The sequence below is a fragment of the Eschscholzia californica genome, unplaced genomic scaffold, assembly GCF_041429995.1.
Source record: "Eschscholzia californica isolate CP2 unplaced genomic scaffold, dmEscCali1.0.p SCAF_3, whole genome shotgun sequence".
NCBI lineage: Eukaryota > Viridiplantae > Streptophyta > Magnoliopsida > Ranunculales > Papaveraceae > Eschscholzia > Eschscholzia californica.
This window is the reverse complement of record NW_028238420.1, coordinates 44,136,410-44,157,885: the sequence shown is the minus strand read 5'-3', so window position 1 is coordinate 44,157,885 and position 21,476 is coordinate 44,136,410. Positions and strand designations below refer to the sequence as shown.

General features: G+C 36.4%; 3 protein-coding genes across 5 annotated transcripts; all 3 read left to right on the top strand.

The window, feature by feature from the left end:
- The first annotated feature begins 1,592 nt into the window (after positions 1-1,592).
- Positions 1,593-4,060, top strand: LOC147550677 (mitochondrial carnitine/acylcarnitine carrier-like protein). 2 transcript variants are annotated; one of them, XM_086671255.1, is made up of 4 exons: positions 1,593-1,802; positions 1,922-1,977; positions 2,772-3,163; positions 3,430-4,060. In XM_086671255.1, the coding sequence occupies exons 3-4, from the start codon at positions 2,772-2,774 to the stop codon at positions 3,929-3,931; spliced, it is 894 nt and encodes a 297-aa protein (XP_086527381.1). In that variant the 5' UTR covers positions 1,593-1,802; positions 1,922-1,977; the 3' UTR covers positions 3,932-4,060. The 2 variants fall into 2 exon arrangements, with proteins under 2 accessions (XP_086527381.1, XP_086527382.1); XM_086671256.1 differs by lacking the exon at positions 1,593-1,802 and having other exon boundaries at positions 1,841-1,977.
- A 1,516-nt stretch (positions 4,061-5,576) lies between these two features.
- LOC147550676 (external alternative NAD(P)H-ubiquinone oxidoreductase B1, mitochondrial-like) lies at positions 5,577-10,579 on the top strand. Of its 2 annotated transcripts, none has more exons than XM_086669402.1 (11): positions 5,577-5,744; positions 6,442-6,476; positions 7,608-7,884; positions 8,005-8,208; positions 8,306-8,556; positions 8,981-9,200; positions 9,292-9,396; positions 9,497-9,760; positions 9,858-9,979; positions 10,085-10,204; positions 10,302-10,579. In XM_086669402.1, the coding sequence occupies exons 1-11, from the start codon at positions 5,688-5,690 to the stop codon at positions 10,387-10,389; spliced, it is 1,743 nt and encodes a 580-aa protein (XP_086525528.1). In that variant the 5' UTR covers positions 5,577-5,687; the 3' UTR covers positions 10,390-10,579. The 2 variants fall into 2 exon arrangements, with proteins under 2 accessions (XP_086525528.1, XP_086525527.1); XM_086669401.1 differs by having other exon boundaries at positions 8,002-8,208.
- Positions 10,580-14,450: 3,871 nt separating this feature from the next.
- Positions 14,451-19,792, top strand: LOC147550675 (external alternative NAD(P)H-ubiquinone oxidoreductase B2, mitochondrial-like). Its single transcript, XM_086669400.1, has 10 exons — positions 14,451-15,307; positions 16,312-16,588; positions 16,846-17,052; positions 17,315-17,565; positions 17,706-17,925; positions 18,028-18,132; positions 18,240-18,503; positions 18,590-18,711; positions 18,857-19,006; positions 19,365-19,792. The coding sequence occupies exons 1-10, from the start codon at positions 15,216-15,218 to the stop codon at positions 19,450-19,452; spliced, it is 1,776 nt and encodes a 591-aa protein (XP_086525526.1). The 5' UTR covers positions 14,451-15,215; the 3' UTR covers positions 19,453-19,792.
- The last annotated feature ends 1,684 nt before the right edge of the window (positions 19,793-21,476 follow it).

The window sequence follows — 21,476 nt, the reverse complement described above, 5'->3', positions numbered from 1 at the left end:
CGATACCTTCTCAAACTAACATAGTTTGTTAATTATTATCAGTAAGAATGCTATCTTTTGGGTGTTATAGCCAAAAAATTATTCAATTTACCCCCAGAAGTAACTGTGTAATTGCTAATACTCCCTCAAACTAATAGATAATGTTAAACATCATTTTTATGCATCATTACGGTTTAATAATCTTGTTATACATAATTGCATCATATTTCTATCATTTCTGTAGATTTGTAAGATTTCCACACTGACCGAAACATTTCTACGAAACGTTTCCACTTTTGGACCGACCGAAATTTCCACCGAAACCGAAATTTCATTCCTTGCCTGTCACATTTTGATTTTCTATATTACAGTTACACAAGTACATGCAGAAAAATGCCGAAAAATGACATCCCATTCCGTCTAGTGGAATTTTATCATCTGAACGATGAAAACCGTCTCAATAACCCTAGAAAATGTTAGAAGAAAACATGTAGCAGAGACCGTCACATGTAGAGAAAACGTTAGAGTAAAAGCTGTCGCAGAGATCCTCGCAGAAAATGCTTAATACGAAGACTGTTAGAAAATATGCTTAGGAAAAACATCGTCACGTTAATGTCACAAGCTGTCTCAATGGTCAGTCGGTCAATTTTACGCAATGGTCACTCCGCCATTTTTTTGCGACAATTGTTTCTGTCCTCTGACGGTAGCTCTGTCTCTTTGTTAGCTGTCCCTTGTTACTTTTTGCGACAATCACTCATTTACTTTTTGCCAATTTATGCGTTGATTGGCCATTCACTTTTTGCAACGGCCACCTCCTTTTTTAGCAATAGTCCATCATTCACAAGTTTGAGACGATTAGTCTTTTACTTTTCTCGCGATAGACACTGTCACTTTTGACAAAGGTCCTCCATCATTTCTAGTGGCAGTCCCTCTATTTTTTTTCCCAAGACCACTTGGTCATTCTAGTGGCGTAAGCTACGTTAACTTGTTAAGACCGATGTTTGTCTGTTTTGCGACCGAAGTTCCTCACATTTTTGCAACAACGTTTCGTCTTACTTTTCACCTATAAACTATGCCACTTTTCATGGCAACCGTTTTATAACTTTCTTGCGACATCACAACATCGATTTTTGCGACAACTGTCACGAAGAATGCTTAAGAGTGTTCATGAAAGAAAATCACAAAGACATTTTATGTTGAACCATTGCGAAAAGCATACAAAATTATTCTTAAAAGCCACAAAGAAGACCAAAAAGCTTTTCGAAAGAATTTGTGAGGTAAGAAGACATTACAACACAAAATACGTAGCAAAGAAGCCAGTCATGGACATACTCCAAAAAAATTGTTGGAAAAAAACTGTAACTAAAATGCCAAATTTAAGGAATGGCCACAAAAACCTAGGAAACCTCAGAAAACCGTCACAGAGTTAGGGAAGACAAATTGTCAAACAAAAAATGTCGCGAAAAGATCCAAAAATTCCATTTATGGGTTTATTCTCAAAAAACGTTTTCTTGAGAATAATCCCATTTACTAACCAAAAGTGATCGATAAAGGTAATTTTGTTTAATACATTAATGTGTGATAAAAAACAGCAATTGCCCTTTAAAAAAATTGGGAATCTAGGTGTAAGAAGGTATGTTTGGTAAATTTAATTAAATAAAGATATCATTTTTATAGGCAAGAAGACTGATAGTAGACGTAACTGAATATGGACTGTTCCATCACCCACATTCAGATTCATTGATCCGATTGTCTAGCTAAAGAACTGAACCAGAGAAACCCTAGACTTCCCCCCCTGTTTTTATCACCCAAAGAATCATCCGGTATTTTATTTTATTAAAGATGACCCATTACTATTTTTACATTTTTGAAAATGGGTTTGATCTTAGGGAACTGTTTGATTAATATTGAACTTTCATTTTCGTATTGGGTTTCTTTACAGATTAGGGTGACCAGTCGAAGATCAAACTAGACAAGGATTGGTTCTGTGTTTTTCTGGTGAGCTTCTTCTACTTGTTTATTTTCTCTTGATTCATTCTAATGACCTAGAAACCCTAGATTTATTGCAGTCAGAGAATATGTATTGTTCTTAAGTTATGGTAATCTTGTTCATAATTATTTGTGCGGGTTCACTTATTCTTAGTATTAGAAATCTTGGGCTTATGAAGAAAGATGTACTAAATTTGATTATCATGGATTATTTAGAAAACTTATTTTTGATGATCATCCATCTAAGTAGATAGAGGTCTACTTGTTGGAGTACTACACTGTATTCATTGTTATTTGATCTATTGTGATCGGCAACGTTCGTGATTAGATTAAGGTACGGAAAGAAATGGGTTTGAGTCGCTGGCAAACCGTAGACAATGCCTGTGCAGCAGTTTCAAATATATGTGATTGTTCTCCGCTGATGACTAAATGCTCTGTAATGATGTATATGTCTTAATATATTGCTTCTCGGGTAGAGCTAGTGTGGTTGTTTTAGCCCTTAACACGTGTAATTTGTTTGTTTCTAATGACTTCGCTAGCTTAATGGAGTTAATCAAAGAACTCTACGATAATTTTATCTTAAGAGATCCTTTCGATTTTTCTATCATCTTTATTTGTTAACCTATTGGATTGTTGATTCTCCGATATATCATCATGTTTGTTGCACTTCCTTACCATACAATAAATTACAAATATGTTTAATTAGTTCTTATTTCTGCCTATAAATCATCGCCTTCTCATCCAGCCATTTCTTACGAGAAAATAATAAAAGTATCACTTGGCTTAACTTTTGAGCATTACAGATGGGGGACGTAGCCAAGGACTTAGCTGCCGGGACTGTCGGAGGGGCGGCACAGTTAGTATGTGGGCATCCATTCGACACCATAAAGGTTAAGCTCCAAAGCCAGGCAGCTCCTATTCCGGGCCAAGTTGCCAAGTATTCTGGAGCAATAGATGCTGTTAAGAAGACCATTGCATCAGAAGGCGCACAGGGCTTGTACAAAGGCATGGGAGCCCCACTCGCTACTGTGGCAGCTCTCAATGCCGTCCTTTTCTCTGTGAGAGGTCAAATGGAAACATTATTGAGATCTCATCCTGATGCTTCACTTACAGTCTCTCAACAAGTTCTTTGCGGTGCCGGTGCTGGAGTTGCCGTTTCTATCCTTGCTTGCCCCACAGAGTTAATTAAGTGCAGGTTAGTCCAATTGTAATTTTATTTACGACAATTGTTGACCGACACAAGTTTGACACATGGTTGTCATTTGACCATTCGTTATTGACATTTTACCTAGACGTGCCTCGTCAAATCGAAAACAGTAGAAGCAACAGTCAGATGACCTATGTCAAGAAATTGTGTAAACGCAATATTATGGTTTTATACTTTTGTTTGGTTTACTCCAAGAATATAAAAAAAAAATTTGGTTCTGACCAGTTTCCGAAAAATAAAAATGAAAACTACAGGTTGCAGGCCCAGAGTACATTGGCTGATGGGCTCTCCTCCGGTGGACCTCCAAAATACAGTGGGCCAATGGACGTAGCGAGGCAAGTCATGAGAGTCGAAGGTGGTGCTAGAGGTCTCTTTAAAGGTCTTGTTCCCACTTTTGCACGAGAAATCCCCGGAAATGCCGTTGTGTTCGGTGTTTACGAAGCCGTCAAACAATACCTCGCCGGAGGTCCTGACACGTCAAAGCTGGGTAGTGGATCTTTAGTCATTGCTGGAGGTATAGGAGGAGCTTCCTTTTGGCTCTCGGTGTATCCAACCGACGTTGTGAAAAGTGTATTGCAGGTAGATGATTACAAGAATCCGAAGTACAAAGGTTCGATTGATGCTTTCAGAAAGATTATGGCATCAGAAGGAGTCAAAGGACTTTATAAAGGGTTTGGACCTGCCATGGCTAGAAGTGTTCCTGCAAATGCTGCTTGCTTCTTGGTATATGAACTTACAAGATCTAGCTTGGGATGAATTTACCCTATTGATCGGTAGAGTCCTGATTCTTTTGTCATTTTCTTACTGGCAAAATAATTTCAGTGAAGTATTATTGCCTTTTGAACAAATAGATAGCAAATTATATTTCAACAATTTTCTAGTTCAGTTTTGAATCTCCAAGTTTTCTAATCTCTGAACCAGCATGAAAGGAAAAGGAAAGAAACCTTTCTTGTCAAGGCTCGAGAGGGGTCGATGCTATAAGTAGAGCAAGACGAATTATTATTTCGGGCGTACATCTCAGATCTAATTCTCCTTACAAGAATTAGGGACCGTTCACAGTGACACATTTTAAAGTCGTGAAATCTGGAAGTGCTAAAGCAGACGACAAAACTTCACTTGTAGCCTTGAAAGCCTGCTTGTAGCCCGATATCCTAGTCTGCATGATCATAAAATGCAACAGACCTAGTTGGTTATTGTGATTACCAAGAAGGGCATTCCAAAATTATGTTTGGTACATTTGAATGAGTCGAGAATGACATTTCGAGGAAGGGTGCTTATGCCCCACTTTTTAGTCACTGACTTCAGTCAATTCAATATCTCAATTTGACAAAAAAAAAATTTAGGAACACTTCCCCCGCATTGTCTAGTCTGAGTGGTCTCCAATGGGTTCTAGTACGAGGTCTGGTTTAGGCTCTTGGTCTGGAACGAGTCAACCCAAAATGTCTACTCGATTAAAAGATAAACACTTGCAAATCACTCTAAAACCACTCGAAATCAACCTAAAATGGATGCTAGTCACTTTTCAAAGATTTAACCATCTCGAAAACTTTTCAAGCACTAGAGTACAAGACAAAATCATAAAAAAGAAATAGAATTACATTTCTTTTCTAGAACTGGATTTTAATAAGAAATGCAGATCTTTTGAAGCCTTTATTTAGTTTCTTTCCTCAATGAACGAACTACGGATAATACATTTCAAAAACACGAAGGGATTTACCAGTTCTGATGGAAGTTTTTAGAGAGAAATCAAAATGGAAATGGAGGAAGGAAAAGAAGCCAAGGAATGCTGAGGGTGCCTGTAGACAAAATGGCTGAAAATGTGGTACGTGTATCGAATAACGAGCCTATTTAGAGCCTCCCTCCAGAATGTGATTCCTTTTAAAAGGGAATTCTAAACCGAGGAGATGAATTGTGAATTCTCTCTTTGGAATTGTTAACTTGACTTTTTAGTTGACTTATGAGGAAGATGGAAGAGGAGTGGTCTGTATTGATCAGCCATATAGTTGGGTTGAATAACTTTGACGGCGTTAACTTTGCCGTTAGGTCAAACTAGAAAAGATGAGCTGTTTTTTTGGAAGGGGTAATGATTTGGGAGGGGCCTTTTAACAACAATGAGGGGCCCTTTAAAATCTCCCTAACCCTTATATTATCTACCCATAATTTTGTTCTATAGGACTCTCTACCCATGTATCAATGACCTTGGGGTTGTTTTGACTATCAAGACACTCCTTTACTTTTGGCATGAAGTATGTGTTTCATTGTAAGAGATACCCACCAAAGAGGGCATGGATACCTACCCCCCCTAAGTGTGTGATGGTCCCACATCCCTGTGCCTAATTGGTGGAAGGAAGAAAAGTACACTTGACGGAATGTGTGAATTTGAGTTGATAAATTCCAAATTTCCTTTTACAAAAAATTGAAGTCAAACAAAATATAACAACAACAAAGAACAACTTCAATCAATTAGTGGGTAAGTTTGGTTACTCTAAGAAGAAGTAAGATCAATCAAGAAATGTGGAAGTTTACTTCTTTCCTGAGGAATTCATCAGGACCTATTACTACTAACAACCAAGGGCGGAGTTAGGATTTTGTGTCAACCCGGACTAGCCTAACACTAAGAGAGCAAAATTTTCATTTTCAATGTATATGCACTAATAAGTAGTATTTCAAAAGCAAAAAATTTGCCGCATATGATATTTTCTCGACTATTATTCTCATATATATATATATATATATATATATATATATATATATATATAACTTTTCGATAAAAACCAAGTGATTCTAAAACTAAATAAGATTCACGTGAAAATTTCGTTAATAGTTTAAACAACAAAACTTAAGACAAATGAACAATCAAGAGTTTATAATGTATGTGATCATCTGTAATTTGGGAACAAAGGAATTATTAGGACATAGGATGAATCCTAAAGAATTAGATAAAACTTAACTCAGCAAAAAAAAAAAAAAAAAGGGTCAAAATTGAATGTGGTTCAGAAACAAGAGTCATAAATTGAGACCAAAAGTGCAAAATACATAATATAAGGAAGGGGATAGTGAAACTCATTCAAAAAAGATAAAAATGAACTTCGTTAAGGGGAAGGGGCATCAAACCCCTGACCTGTTGCTTGTGGGGTAAGGACAACACCACCCTGGCTAGCACTCTTACTCGTTATAAAAGAGCATTGGCAAACACTAGTTTCTTAATTTGGTCCCCTGGCAGCAGCCAGGGGCTGCCTCTATGTAGGTCCGCCCTTGCTAACAACTACCCTTCCAAGTTGTTGATCCTCTTCACTGTCAGGTTTATGCTTTTTCTTCTGTTTTATTTTCTTTTTGGTTCAGATTATAGTGCTTGATTCCTTAAATTCCTACCCACTTTGTAAATTTGGGTTTATAATGAAACAGTGAAGTTTGTCTTTTAATAAGTTTATAGATATCATGTATTAAGGTTTTGGGCATCAAAACCTCCTAAGAAAATCTGAAATCCCCTTATTTTAATGGTAGGTTATGCTCTTTTGAGTTATAGATTTCTTCACTGTTATTATAAACCTAGTATTTATTTCCATGGGTCTCAGTCCACACTTGTCAATATAGAAGAATGCAATTTGGGGCCCTTTTCGTATTTCAAGCTATTCTTGTATATAATTCATAATGATCTATATTTATAAATTGTTAGAATTTCGATTTATGGGACTTGGGGTGTGCAAAAGAAACTTAACTGAGGTAACAAAACATGAAAATTTCCTATTTAGCATGGATGTCGATATGCATAGGATATGTTAGTGGAAAAGGGCAAACGAGGATACGAATTTATGCGTCTTTTTGTATTTTCTTCTTCTAGTTATTAGGACCAACAAAATACTTTTTACTTTTCGATTTATCATTCAAAAGACCTTAACTTTGGCATTTCATAAGCTAACAACATTTAGTATAAGTAGTAACAAGATGTATATAGAAAATCTGGCGTTACCTCAATTCAAGTGGCCACGAGTATCCTAGAAGAGTACATATTTGAGTATCAGAGTTTCCGACATGACAAAATTAAAAATTTGGAAAAGGAGTATCAATGTTAATTAGGAAAAATCCTTGGAATCGTCAGAATTAAGCCAGATTTTAAAGTTCGAAGGACTAGTGCCCCAAGAGGCTAGTTTGGGTCCTCAATCAGAATATCATGACCTATATTTGTTTGGTGTTTCAATTGGCATTGGAAGGCCCTACGAATTCTGGTAAGCTCAACAAAAATCTATTAGTGACATACTGACATGATTATCAGCTTTTTATTTGGAACATAATCAACATCCATAAGTCCATAACCATTCGACCTGCTAAAATTTATGGGAATAGATCCATCTAATGTTGATACCCTTTGATGTATCTTCTATTGATTTTATCAATTTCAACCTTAGTAGTAATAGTTACTTTCATGTTGTAGTGGTGGAGGTCTTCTTGCATACGCAGAATCAAAATCAGAATCGGGTACAAATAACGGTGAATCATCTCCATATGAAGGCAAAAAGAAGAAGGTAGTGGTTCTTGGAACTGGATGGGCAGGCACAAGTTTCCTTAGGAATCTTGATATTTCCTCTTACGATGTTCAAGTAGTCTCTCCCCGTAACTATTTTGCATTTACCCCATTATTACCAAGTGTTACATGTGGTACTATTGAAGCACGCAGCATAGTCGAGCCAATTCGAAATATCATAAAGAAGGTAAACCCGGAAAAGTAACTTTTGAATATATAAATCCGTATCTAAGCTCTTTTCCTCCTCATAGAGGTAAGATCATAACTTACTGGACAAATGATTTTTGTTCTTTTGCTCTGGCAGAAGACTGGAGAGGTTGAGTTCTGGGAAGCAGAATGCATAAAGATTGATGGAAAAGACAAGAAAGTTCATTGTCGATTTAATGATAACGGGCATTCAGTAGGGAAAGGAGAATTCTTTCTTGACTATGACTACTTGGTAATAGCTTTGGGTGCCGAAGTAAATACTTTTAATACTTCTGGTGTCACGGAGCACTGCCATTTCTTGAAGGTAAATTTTCAGTAAACCATTAATGAGATAAAAGTAATTTGCTGTTTCCAGTGTGAAAGTTTATTAGTTGTTCAGTAAATCATACATCTTAATGCAGGAAGTAGAAGATGCTTTGAAGATTCGTAGAAGTGTAATTGACTGCTTCGAGAGAGCAACTATTCCGGGTCTTAGTGAAGAGGAGAGAAGAACCAACATTCATTTTGTAATCGTTGGTGGAGGTCCTACTGGTGTTGAATTTGCCGCGGAGTTGCATGATTTTGTTCAAGAAGATTTAATCAAATTATATCCTAAAGTTAAAGACTTGTTCAAAATAACGGTGATCCAGTCTGGAGATCATATCTTAAACACGTAAGAGACGAAACGATATTTTCTTCTCATCACTTTTAATTGTCCCGCTTTTAGACACCCCCTGTGTGCCTTTCACTTGGACCCATCTGGGCACCATATGAAGTTGGCTTCCACTTCACCAGACAGAGCCAAAACCTCCATCCTGTTTAGCAAATTACGGAGCTTAGGCCTCAAAGTTATAGGCCCTCAGGGATGCCAATAGCCAAATTGAGGGCGCATTCTCCTAAAATTTAGATTGATATCATAAGAATGTTATTTTAGGCGTGCTTTTACAATATTTGACTTTAAGGAGAACTCTATTTATTTCATGTACTACTATGAGCTCTTCGTATGCACCCTGTATTCTACAATGTCCAGCAAAAAGGACTAATTTTTTGCATCATATAAATAAGCCATTTGAACAATTGTCAATCTGGTTTTGTAGGTTCGATGGCAGAATAAGTTCGTTTGCTGAGCTAAAGTTTCAACGAGATGGCATCGAAGTGTTAACAGGGAATCGTGTTATTGGTGTCTCTGATGAGGCTATTACTCTTAAGAATAAATCGAACGGAGAGGTGTCTCCTATGCCATATGGGATGGTTGTATGGTCAACTGGTATCCGCATCCGGCCTGTTATAAGGGAATTCATGGAACAAATTGGTCAGGTTTGTTAAGAAACGAGAAACTATCTAGACTTTCTAAAATGAAGTCTTTATCATTTTTCCGGTCGGTTACAATTGTAGGTTTTCCATGTAGGGCCACAGACGGGCTTTAGCAACCGATGAATGGCTGCATGTCAAGGGCTGCAAAGACGTCTATGCACTTGGGGACTGTGCCACAATCGACCAACGTAAAGTCATGGTATGTGCAAATTTTTGTTGATGCGTCAGGTATATCAGTTTGGGAAAATATCGCTTTACCACTAAGTTATTATGATAACGTGTTTATTTTCATGATATAGGAAGATATTTCGAATATATTTAGTGCTGTTGACAAGGACAACCGTGGTACCTTACCCGTTGAAGAATTCCGAGAAGTAATGGAAGACATTTTAGTAAGGTATCCCCAAGTTGAACATTATCTGAAGAGTAAGCATCTTCATCATATTACAGATCTGTTAAAAGATTCTGAAGCAAATGATATGAAGGATTTAGATATCGAAAAGTTTAAATCAGCGTTTTCTCATGTTGATTCACAAATGAAGAGTCTTCCTGCAACTGCCCAGGTCATATCTCTATCGTTTTCGTCGAGCCAACCCTTCTAATTATAATCTCCGATACCGAAAATTTATCTAATCTAGGAGCATATTTTCGGCATATTAGGTTGCTGCCCAACAAGGCACGTATCTTGCGAAGTGCTTTAACCATCTCAGGGAACGCACAGTTAATCCTGAAGGTCCACTTATTTTTCAAGAATCTGGACGACATATATTCCGTCCATTCAGGTACAAAATTGCTTGGGAAATTCTTATGTGGTCTATTTCGCAATATGCTTGATATAAAAATAAACTTCCTGACTTGAAAAATCTCCATGGATATATATTATAAAGGTACAAGCATTTGGGGCAGTTTGCACCTTTGGGAGGAGAACAAACAGCAGCAGAACTGCCAGGGGACTGGGTTTCAATTGGTCATAGCACACAATGGCTCTGGTATTCTGTCTATGCTAGGTAAGTCTTCGGCTTTAAACCTTTAACTTGTATGAAAGCGCCGAACTGTTATATCGAATTTTAACCTATCTCCCTTTCAATATGTTTGGGCAAGCAGTAAGCAAGTTAGTTGGCGAACAAGGGTATTGGTGATATCAGACTGGACGAGACGATTCATTTTTGGAAGGGACTCGAGCCGAATATGAGGAAAAAAGTTGATACATTGATTTTATTCGATTGATCGTCATAGTTCTTGTTGTTGTTATTATTTCATCTACATTAAACAGTATACTAGTATTATTATTTGTGCAGGGTGTAAACCCAAAGTTTAATATGTAATATTGGATACTTAAAATAATTCAAAAGATAATAGAATATTACAAACTGAACAATTATCTGACTCTCTTATTTCTTTTCTTTTTTTTATTAGTTGAAAGAGTCTCTTATTTCTTGATGAAAGTGGAATTTCTAATACCAATAAGAAAATAGATTGCTTTCCATTTAATATATGCTATGCACTTCAATTATGAAATATCGAAGTTTATAGGTTTGTACATCTACTTCAAGTCTTAGCAGTTATCGATATTTGTCTCTGTTTTTTACGCTCTTGCCAAGTTCAATTTTACATGTATTTTTCCTGGGCAAAGGCTCTACGAGCACCTCCAAAAGATCCAGAAACTTAGTAAGCTTCAGCATAGTCCAAATTCCAGAAACTCTTCCAAATTATTCTCTATCACAATGACAACTGACATAATCATCAATTTGGGGCTTGGGCCATTCGATTGATTAAACAAAATCCTCAATTTAATCGTGATACAACCACCAAAATTCCACGCGGATTTGAGAGGAATCCCCGAAGTCACGAAGTGGGGGACAAATTTTTGAGAAAGTTGACGAATCAATCTAGACCATTGATTCGAATTCTCCTCTCAAATCTACCTAGATTCTCACCGACTAGATCATTTAAAATGGCTTTTGGTATAGGAAGAGCACTATTTAGTAAAGGCAGTGCATTGGAAATGTCAATTTATGTATTTGCTCTTCCTTTACTAGATTAGTTTAAGGAGGGCGTTATAAGGATCATTTAATAAATAGTGCCAAAATAGAAGGATTTAGATAAAAATTAATAATAAATCTAATTTTTTATTAACTTATAGTTTCTCTCACATGAACAACCAAAACCCTAATATCGTCACTACTATCGACATCACCATTAGTATTAAAAAACTTGCAAAGTTTACTATCACTATAGTCTTAGTTTCGAGCTTTTAATGATGCCTCAAGATCTCATGGATGAGGAACCACCGTCAATGAAGGAGGCAACCTACATTAAGAAAGAAGATCTCTATGACTTAAACGTAGACATCGACTTAAACGAAACCATCGACTTAAACAAGGACATCGACTTAAACAAAGACATTTATAATTAAGAAAGGCCAGCGCTTTGGGGAAAGCTAAATAGTTTCCGGGGTGTGAAGACTTGGTCAAAAATTGGTCAATTTTGTTTGACAATTTTATTTAGGGGGAAAGCAAAATAGCTTCTCCACCTCAGCTCTCTCTCTCCACCTCACTTCTCTCCCTCCACCTCATCTTCTCTCTCCACCTCATCTTCTCTCTCTCTTCTCCGATAGGTCGCCGGCCGGCAAATTTTTCGGCCGGCGACCATGAAAAAAAAAAAAAAAAATTTCTCTCACATCTCTCTCTCTCTAAACTCCGGCGAAGGGGGTGAGAAAGATGTGAGAAAAAAAAAAAAAAAAAAAAATTTCATGGTCGCCGGCCGGAAAATTTTCTAGCCGGCGACCTATCGGAGAAGAGAGAGAGAAGATGAGGTGGAGGGAGGTGAGGTGAGGTGGAGGGAGGTGAGGGGGAGAGTTTTTTATTTTGAGCCATATTCCCCATAAAATATGTTTCCCCGGAAACTTTTCAAAATTTTGCATATTCCCTTTAAAATTTCACACCCCGGAAACTATTTAGCTTTCCCCAAAGCGCTGGCCTTAAGAAAATATGTCTCAGGTAAGGAAATATCATTTTCTTGTCTTTCTCTATGGTTGAACATACGTTTTAGGGTTTTAGGTCGCTTTTTCTCGTAAAGAATTTTCAGTTGGATCGACTGAAAAAAAAAAACAACAAATTTCGTTAGGGTCGGCTGAAAAAGACAACAAATTTCGGTCATAATGGCTGAAAAAGATGACAAATTTCGGTTGGGTCGATTGAAAAATATAACAAATTTCGGTCGGTTCCCGCTGAAAATAGTAATAAATTTCGGCTGAGATGGCTGAAATTAGTCTGTTTTTCAACCGCTCTGGCCGAATATTTTTTAAATTTTCAGTTGGTATTAATGAATTTTTATTTATGCTAAGCGAAATTTCTTTTATGTAAATGTCACTTATATATTTTTCGAGTTACATCCTTATTTGTATTCTTCATTGCAATATTGATACTTGAAATCTTCAAAATTACTTAGTTAGTGTTAAAACCCTAAAAATCTATGGAGAAATCTAGCAATAACAAAAATTACAAACTCTCTATGGAGATGGGTGTTGTGTTAATCATCTAGGGCTTAGGTTTCTATCTCTATATCTCTCTTTTTGATAGAATCAAACAAATTTAGGGATTTTCTCCTTTTCAGGATGTTTATCTTCTCTCTCTTTGATTTGATCGAAGGTTTTAGGTCGAACAGGGTTCTCTCTTCTCTCGAAGGTTTTTAGTTGAATAGGAGGATACTCTATTCTCTCTCTTTTGGTCCAAAATAGTTTGATGGGAGGGACCAAAGTCTAAATTTGAGATATTTTAAAAAAAATATTATCCCTCCCTACTCTAAAAAGAGTGCTCTCCCTATCTAATGCACTGCCTTTGCTAAAAAGTGCTCTTCCTATACCAAAAACCTTTAAAATTTAATACTATAACATATAAGCATATGCTGATTAACAGGATCTTGACTTTGTGATGGCTTTTATGACCAATATATCGGCTGTTCCTGATTTTTTTAATAATTTATGGAACTTTTTCAGACAAGATCTGAGATTGATTCTACCTAGTAGTAAAGAAACCCTAGCAAATTTTTTTGTTCTTTTAGCTTTCAAAATGTACTTCTTTTGAATATTCTTTTATCGAGTAGAAAATTGAGTTATTGTTATTTAGAAATCAGAAGTGTTGATTTAATACAAGAATGTTGGAATAATTTACTAATTACTGGAGTACTTAATAGTGTGGTTGCATAGTTTATTGATTAATCAAACTTCAAAAGAGGTTTTTCTTTTGGCATGTGTGATCTTATGATGTCTTGCTAGTATCAAAGTTTCTTCCTTTCTATAAGAATTTAGGTCCAAGAAATGGGGAGAAGTCAAAAGTCAAATGCCACCAAGAAACTTGGAAGTACTAAAAATGTGTGAAATAACCAAGTGGTTGGTAGCCAATTGTTTTTCCATGGGTTGATTACCTACTTTCTAATCTTCTATGTGGAATGATAAACCAGCTTAAATGTCAATGTCTACCCTAATAGTAAACAAAATCAACGGTCGGTCGATATTTGTGAGTCAAAGTAGAAACTCTATAAAAGGCAAAATCTCAGCAGCCCATCTAGTTTTCCTATTGGGATCGGCCCAGAGTTTTGTCTCTCCTATCACTAGTGCTTTTCTGCATTCGGAATCATCTGTTTTCGGGGAATTAATATTGACCAATGATTACCATTCCATTTTCTCTATTTCCTCATTAGATTACCACAAAATGTCTAGTCCCATGCCTTTAACATTTATAGATGATTCTATAATTACATTTTAAAGTAACTCATTAAAAATTTAAAATTGTCATAAATGATTGGATCATACAATTTTTTTGAGAAATCATGTTATACAATTAAACTTTGTTAGCGGGTTACTTTAATTTGGAAGGAAATCATATAGTCTACATTCACATTCAAGAAATAATCCCCCACCAGCCCACGCATCCAGCACATGCCGGAAAGAGGCTATGATTCCGGTTTCCACCCTAGCTGCCAGCAGGTCAGAAAAGTCGTACGTTTTCAGGCGGCAGTATTGTCGGAGGAAAATCTTGGTTTGGAAAGGAAGTTTTCTTAAACCTGCCAGGCTGGAAGATTTCTTGGAGGAAAAGTTTCCCTCATATACGACTTCGCTGTCGTCTTTTTAGTTCCGAAAAAGGAGGAGAAATTTTTTCCTTTTATTTTAGTTTACTTTTTTTGGGTACTTTCATTTTAACCCCTTAAAAATAACCAACTTATAAAATGACCCATCAAATATCTCATTTTTCCATCTATTGATTTTGTTTCTTTTTTAATTTTTGTAATCATTTCTCTCCTTATCTTTTTTTACTTTTTTGTTTTAGCCCAAGATGGTAATAGGCTAACGGTCAACGACTAAGTTGTGATGGAGGACAACGTTTTCCACCCTCTTTTCTCCACCTGTCTTTTCTTTATACCAACCACACCACCGACCAACCACCATTGGGCAACCACCATCTTCCTTCTTCGAACGAAAAATTGTAATGAAATTTAGATAAAGAAAGAAAGCAGCAAATATCTTTATAAAATGAAGTCTTCGACTATATTGACCAAGTCTTTAAGTTCTTGACTAATTGAGTGAAATCATGGAAAGAGAGAGATATCGAGGGAATTAATTTTGAAAAGAGCACGGTAGCAGAAAAAAAATAGTGAACTATCACAACCTAGTGACTTACCAAAAAAAACTTTAAAAACGAAAGCTTAATATTTTTAGGAAGTCATTTTAATAAGTTGATCACCTTGAGGGGGTTAAAAAGAAATTAACCCTAGTTCTTAACGCTTTAGTTTCAATGTGCTAGAATTAAACACGTGTTTGAGTTGCTTCACTCCTCCGTCCGATTCATTTTAAAAGAAGAAACTCAGTTGGAAAATATTTTGTGACCTTCTTCGTCTTCTCTTCTCTTTCCAATATTACGTGAAGACAGGAAATCCTCCCTCTCTCTCTAAACTTTCTCTCTCTAAACTTTCTCTGTTAGACGGCGGAGAAGAAAAAAAAAACCTAGGTTTTCATAGAGAATGAGAGGTTTTACGTTCTTTGATAGAGCTTCTAAAGCTTTCAAAGATCATCCTCTGCTTCCAAAGTTTCTCGTCGTTTGTACCGTCGTCAGGTTTATTTTCTTTCTTTCATTCATTCATCTTGTGTTTTACGTTTTGATTTGATTCAACTTGTTCTATAACGTTTATAATTTATTTATTTTTTTGGATTTTAGATTCAGTTACGATTTAAGTTAGTTTGATTTTTGGATCTAAAATAGAAAAGCTAGATTGTTAAGTTTATTATGATTCGATTTAAAGTTAATGTTGAATAAATATATACTTGAATCCATTAATAGAATACTTAAAGGTTTTCGAGCAGAGAACTTATATGATTGAATCTGATTAGAACGGTTATTCATTCAGATCTTTAATCCCGATTTCTTGGAATGTGTTGTTTATGTATATTTTTTTTTGAGAAATCTGTTGTTTATGTATTTGACAGAGGAGGCTGGAGAGTTTTTTTTTTGGTTTGTCTGAATCTGACTCGTATGGATCTTACTTGTGTGACCCAAGGACTAAAAATCAACTCGAACAAGCCATTATGACGAGTCAGACAAAAAGCAAACAGTTTGAAATCTGACTCAACTTCCATTGTGATATCGAGTCAGATTTCAGATCTGAGTCAGATAAAAAACACACCCTGTTTGTGAACATTTGTTATGTTGAGTTCATGTTATGCTGGAGTTTATGGGCTGTTTTATTTTGAGAAATCGACTACGATCTATGTCAGTCGTTAGAAGACATTGATACATCACGAATATGTGATAACCAATATAACCACCTAAGTTAAATCAATAATAAAAGAGGCCTAAAACCCAACAACATGAAAGAGGCCTAGAGCCCGACAACTTATTACAGTATTTATACCTTTAATACCCCAAATTCAATAACCATGGAATCCACCTCCTCTAAGAATCGAACCTGGGAGGTCCAGGGTTTTGGAGTTTATGGGCTGGTTTTGTATATTTGTTTTTGATTGATTACCCATTTAATCCAAATTCTGTTGTTTTTTTTTCTTGTTTTCATGCTCTTTTTTTCATGAATTTTCTTATTGACAATTTTCTTGTTTTCCCAGTGGTGGTGGTCTCGTGGCATTTTCTGATTCTAAGTCGTTTTTCGGTCTGGGCAATGTCGAACCATCTCCTGTTGATGGCAAAAGGAAAAGGGTTGTTGTCCTTGGAACTGGATGGGCAGGCACAAGTTTCTTGAAGAACATTGATATCAACACCTACGATGTTCAAGTAGTGTCGCCTCGTAATTATTTTGCTTTTACCCCATTGTTGCCGAGTGTCACATGTGGAACAGTCGAAGCACGCAGTATTGTCGAACCTATTCGTAACATTATTAAGAGGGTAAGCGAATTTCATAAGATATATTAGTGATATTGCATTGTGCCTATTTAGTGGGCCATTAGTAACTTAGAGATTATCAGTCTTTTTTGAGATAACTTAGAAAGATCATCATGGTGAGTGCAGATAAAGTCAATTGTTTCAATTGATGGCCTAACATGATACATGAATGATTTCTGTTAATTTTTGTTTCCATCCTTCACGGCATAACGAGATAATTATGCAGTTTTAAACATTTAGTTTAATCAATTTGTTTGCAGAAAGACGGACAAGGTACATACTGGGAAGCTGAATGTTTCAAGATTGATCCAAAAAACAAGAAAATCCACTGCCGCTCTACCCAAAAATCGAAATTGGAAGGGAAAGAAGAGCTTATTATTGATTATGACTACTTAGTTGTAGCGTTGGGAGCTCGTTCAAATACATTTAACACTCCTGGTGTTGTAGAAAACTGTCATTTCTTGAAGGTAATTTCAGTGCTTCAATGTATATCTGCTTAGATAGACTAAAAAAAGCTTCTGATTGATAGCTCATGGGACTGTATAGAAAGCTCCTTGATTCGGATGTTAATGTGGTCTTTCATGTTAGAGGACCACCAGAGAATTGCCTCAGTGACCTTTGCTCCATAAAAGATCAGTACAATAAACAATCTTGCTCCTTTTTGAGACAATACAGAAGCTTGGGGCTTATCTTTGGAATCTGATTCTCTTATTGTTCTTCTTTGTGCAGGAAGTAGAGGACGCTCAGAATATTCGTAGGAGTGTGATTGATTGTTTTGAAAAAGGAAGCCTCCCCAACCTAAGTGACGAAGAGAGGAGGAAGCATCTTCATTTTGTAGTAGTTGGTGGTGGTCCAACGGGTGTGGAGTTCGCTGCTGAGCTTCATGACTTTATTGAGGAAGATTTGTGCAAACTCTACCCTAGTGTTAAAGACTTTGTCAAGATAACACTTCTTGAGGCAGGAGACCATATTTTGAACATGTAAGCAAGAAATTATTACCCTTGTAGTGTAGTAGAATCTCATTAACTACCATATAATTTTTGATGCAAGATAGTTTTTTATGACAATTTTCCTTGGTTTCTAAAATGTTCTTATGCTGTTAAAAATTCTGATTCGGCAGGTTCGATAAGAGAATCACTACTTTTGCTGAAGATAAGTTCCAGAGAGATGGTATTAATTTGAAAACAGGATCTATGGTGGTTGAAGTAACTAATAAGGCAATTTGTACAAAAGAAAGATCAACTGGAGCAATCTCTTCAATACCTTATGGAATGGTTGTCTGGTCTACTGGTATTGGAACCCGACCTATCATTGCTGATTTTATGAAAGAAGTTGGTCAGGTATATATGGTGTAGACCTTATTTAGCCCGTATTTTTTCCTTCAGTATATATACAATTTCGACCTCATAAATGTATTGAATATTCTTCTTTTGTCACCGCAGGGTAATCGCCGTGTTTTAGCCACTGATGAATGGCTACGAGTCGAGGGATGCGATAGTATATACGCACTTGGTGACTGTGCTACCATTAATCAGCGAAAAATCATGGTATATAGAATCTAATTTTCTCAAAGTCTGCCTTTGTTGTTTGTACTATCAATTAGCTTTTCCGATTCTTTTCGCTCATTCTCCTCTTGTTCATATTGTGTTCTTAGGAAGACATTTCTGCTATATTTAGTAAAGCAGACAAACAAAATGTTGGTAAGTTAACAGTGAAAGACTTCCAAGCTGTGGTTAAAGATATCTCACAAAGGTATCCTCAAGTGGAACTCTATTTGAAGAATAAACGGATGAAAGATATTCGACATCTTCTGAAAGAGTATGAAGGGAATGATAATGCTGAGCTAGATATCGAAAAGTTTAAATCGGCTCTCTCTCAAGTAGATTCTCAGATGAAGAATCTTCCCGCGACAGCTCAGGTGAGTAGTATAATCAACTACGCAACTACTTCATATAATCCATTAAGCATTTTCTGAATTTCGATGATATGGTCTTGATATTACAGGTTGCTGCTCAGCAAGGATCATATTTAGCGGATTGTTTTAACCATATGGAGGAACGTGAATTGGATCCTATAGGTCCTCCTAGGATTAGAGGAGAAGGACGTCATCGTTTTCTACCATTCAGGTACGAAGTTCTCTGTTACTATAAAAGCCTACATGTTAAATGGGCCTTAATGGGCTCCAACAATTTCCGATATTTACTTATATGGGCCGAGTCAATTGATCTATCAGTGTCTGATGCTTTGTGTTTTTTAAATTTTATTTTGAAGGTACAAGCATTTCGGGCAGTTTGCTCCACTGGGTGGAGAACAAGCAGCTGCACAGTTTGCTGGGGATTTGGTTCCAGTAGGACAACTTCCTGGTGATTGGGTATCAATTGGTCATAGTTCTCAGTGGCTCTGGTATTCTGTTTATGCAAGGTAAACCAAAACCCCCAAGTTTTAGTATAAGAGTTAGGTAGTGTTTTGTTTTAAGTCAGATCTGGAATCTGAATGGAGGAAGGCCTGAATTGACTTTAGCAAGACTTCAGATAGTTGGTTTTTTGTCTGACTCATCTGAATCGCTCAGTCAGGCTATTTTCAACTTATTTGATTCAGACGAGTCAAATTCAGTCAATGAGAAATGAAACATAGACCTCTTTTGTTTCCATTCAAATACACATGTAGATCGGCTGGAGCTTGGGTTTTGCTCGGCCAATGCTCATTTTTCGACCCAACTGTCTGACTCGGGCAAACTTGATATTCATGTGTTTTTCTTATTGATAATTTTGTGTTGCAGCAAACAAGTGAGTTGGCGTACAAGGGTGATGGTGATATCTGACTGGACAAGGCGATTCATTTTTGGAAGAGACTCCAGTCGTATTTGAGAAAATCAACTTCTGGTTCTTACCTATATTGACAATCCAAACATTTTTCGAGAAAGCGATTATAGTTGAAACTCCCAAACCAACAATTCATTTTTCAGGAAACTTCATTGCTTTATTATATTATTTTCATTGCCAATTTTGATGATGGCTTATTTTTGTTGAATTCCTTTGATAATCCATATCTATGTGTTTGTTGTGGCTTAATTTTGTTTAGTTCATTGCTTTCTTAGAAAGAATTTTGAGCAAGAAAAATCTATATCTGTGTTCTTATTTTGTTTAATACAGATTATGATATATAATCTGAGATGCATATGAAATAATACATAACTATTCTGAGCTCTATTCTAAACGATGATATTTTGAGTTGTAGTTAATATCCATTCTTTTCTACATGGCTAAAGAAAAAAGAATTTTTTGATAAAACCCAAAAAATTGGACCTAAATCCCACATTATGACCTGCCCGGAATATTAATCCAAAAAATCCAAAATTCTAAATTTTTTATACATCAAACCCAACTATGGATTTCTGCACCTTTTCCCATCTCTAAGACCATCACTATTTTCATATTTCCCACTTTACCCTTTTTATGTATAACTTCTCTTGATTTCCTCTCATTTTCATTCTCTTTTTCTATAAAACCCAACTTCCCTTACTTCAACTCTCTACAATCTATACCAGACATTTCATCTTTCTCCATTTTTCCCGAGCTTCATAATATCTATCCCATTTTCGAAACAGACCGAGATATTCATAATCTTCATCTCTCTTTTGTTTTAGGCCGAGAGTCTCCATCTTCATCATCTTCGTCTCTAAAATACAGATCGAGGCATTCAACACTTCTTAAACAGACCCATACAATCATCTTCTTGAGCGAGAAGTTCAGGTAATGTTTCCATTTATTCACATCCTCTTCTATATCATTCATCCTTTCTTCAACATTATATAATTCATGTTTACATTTTTTATGTTCTTCATCCATTTTTGGCTAGTGCTTTGATCTTCTTCATCCTTTCTTCTTGCCATGAGCCGTGAACCATGTCTCTTCCATTGCCTTCTTAATGACCTCGGCGTATTCTTTGGCATTCACCAACGGGGCCTTCGACATTTTTCTATCAAATGACATGGAATTGTAGTGGGTCCACCCAGCAAGGTACACATCAAACACAAGTAACGTCTAGTGTGCCCCTCTACTTTGGTCCCAACTGTCGGGTGACACATGGGTGCACATATGTACTCGATGTCGTGGACACCCACATCAGATTTTAACGGGTCATGCAACATCTTCAAGATTGATGAACTGTTAACGTTACACTTGATCATAGTCTGTTCCATAAACACATTTCAATGTTTCCAACTTTTTTCAACTTGTTTACAACATATACAAGAAAATGAAAGCAAATTCCTTACTGATACTTACATAAAGTTAGGCTGCAAGAAACATTACTGATGTTGCTTTTTTTTTTTTTCTTCTTTGGGAGGCTACTCATCACATTTCTAGACCAATTAATAATTTGCGCCTCACATTCCAAATTTGGCATCTTTGGCTTCTTTTTCTTATTGCCATAAGCCATGAGCCTGGTCTCTTCCATTGCCTTCTCAATGACCTCGGTGTGCTCTTTAGCATTTGTCAAACAGACCTTCCACATTTTTCTATCAAATAATATGGAATTGTAGTGGCTCCACCCAGCGAGATACACATCGTACACAAGTAACGTCCAGTGTGCCCCTCTACTTTGGTCTCCAACTAGTGGGTGACATATGGGTGCTTGGAAAACTTTACTTTGAAGCCTCACTATTCACAAATATCTAAATTATAGAGTAATAGAGTTTCTTTTGGAGCTTGGAAAACTCTATATATGGAGTTTTAGAGCACCTTTGGAGATGATCTTATGTGTAACTCCAAGGACTGCTTTATATTAATCCTACTCACTTTTTATCAGCCTTCCGTGTTACGCGTAATAGGTTAGCGATGAATAAAAAATGAGCAGGATGAATCTAAGTTTTTAATCATGAATGTAGTCT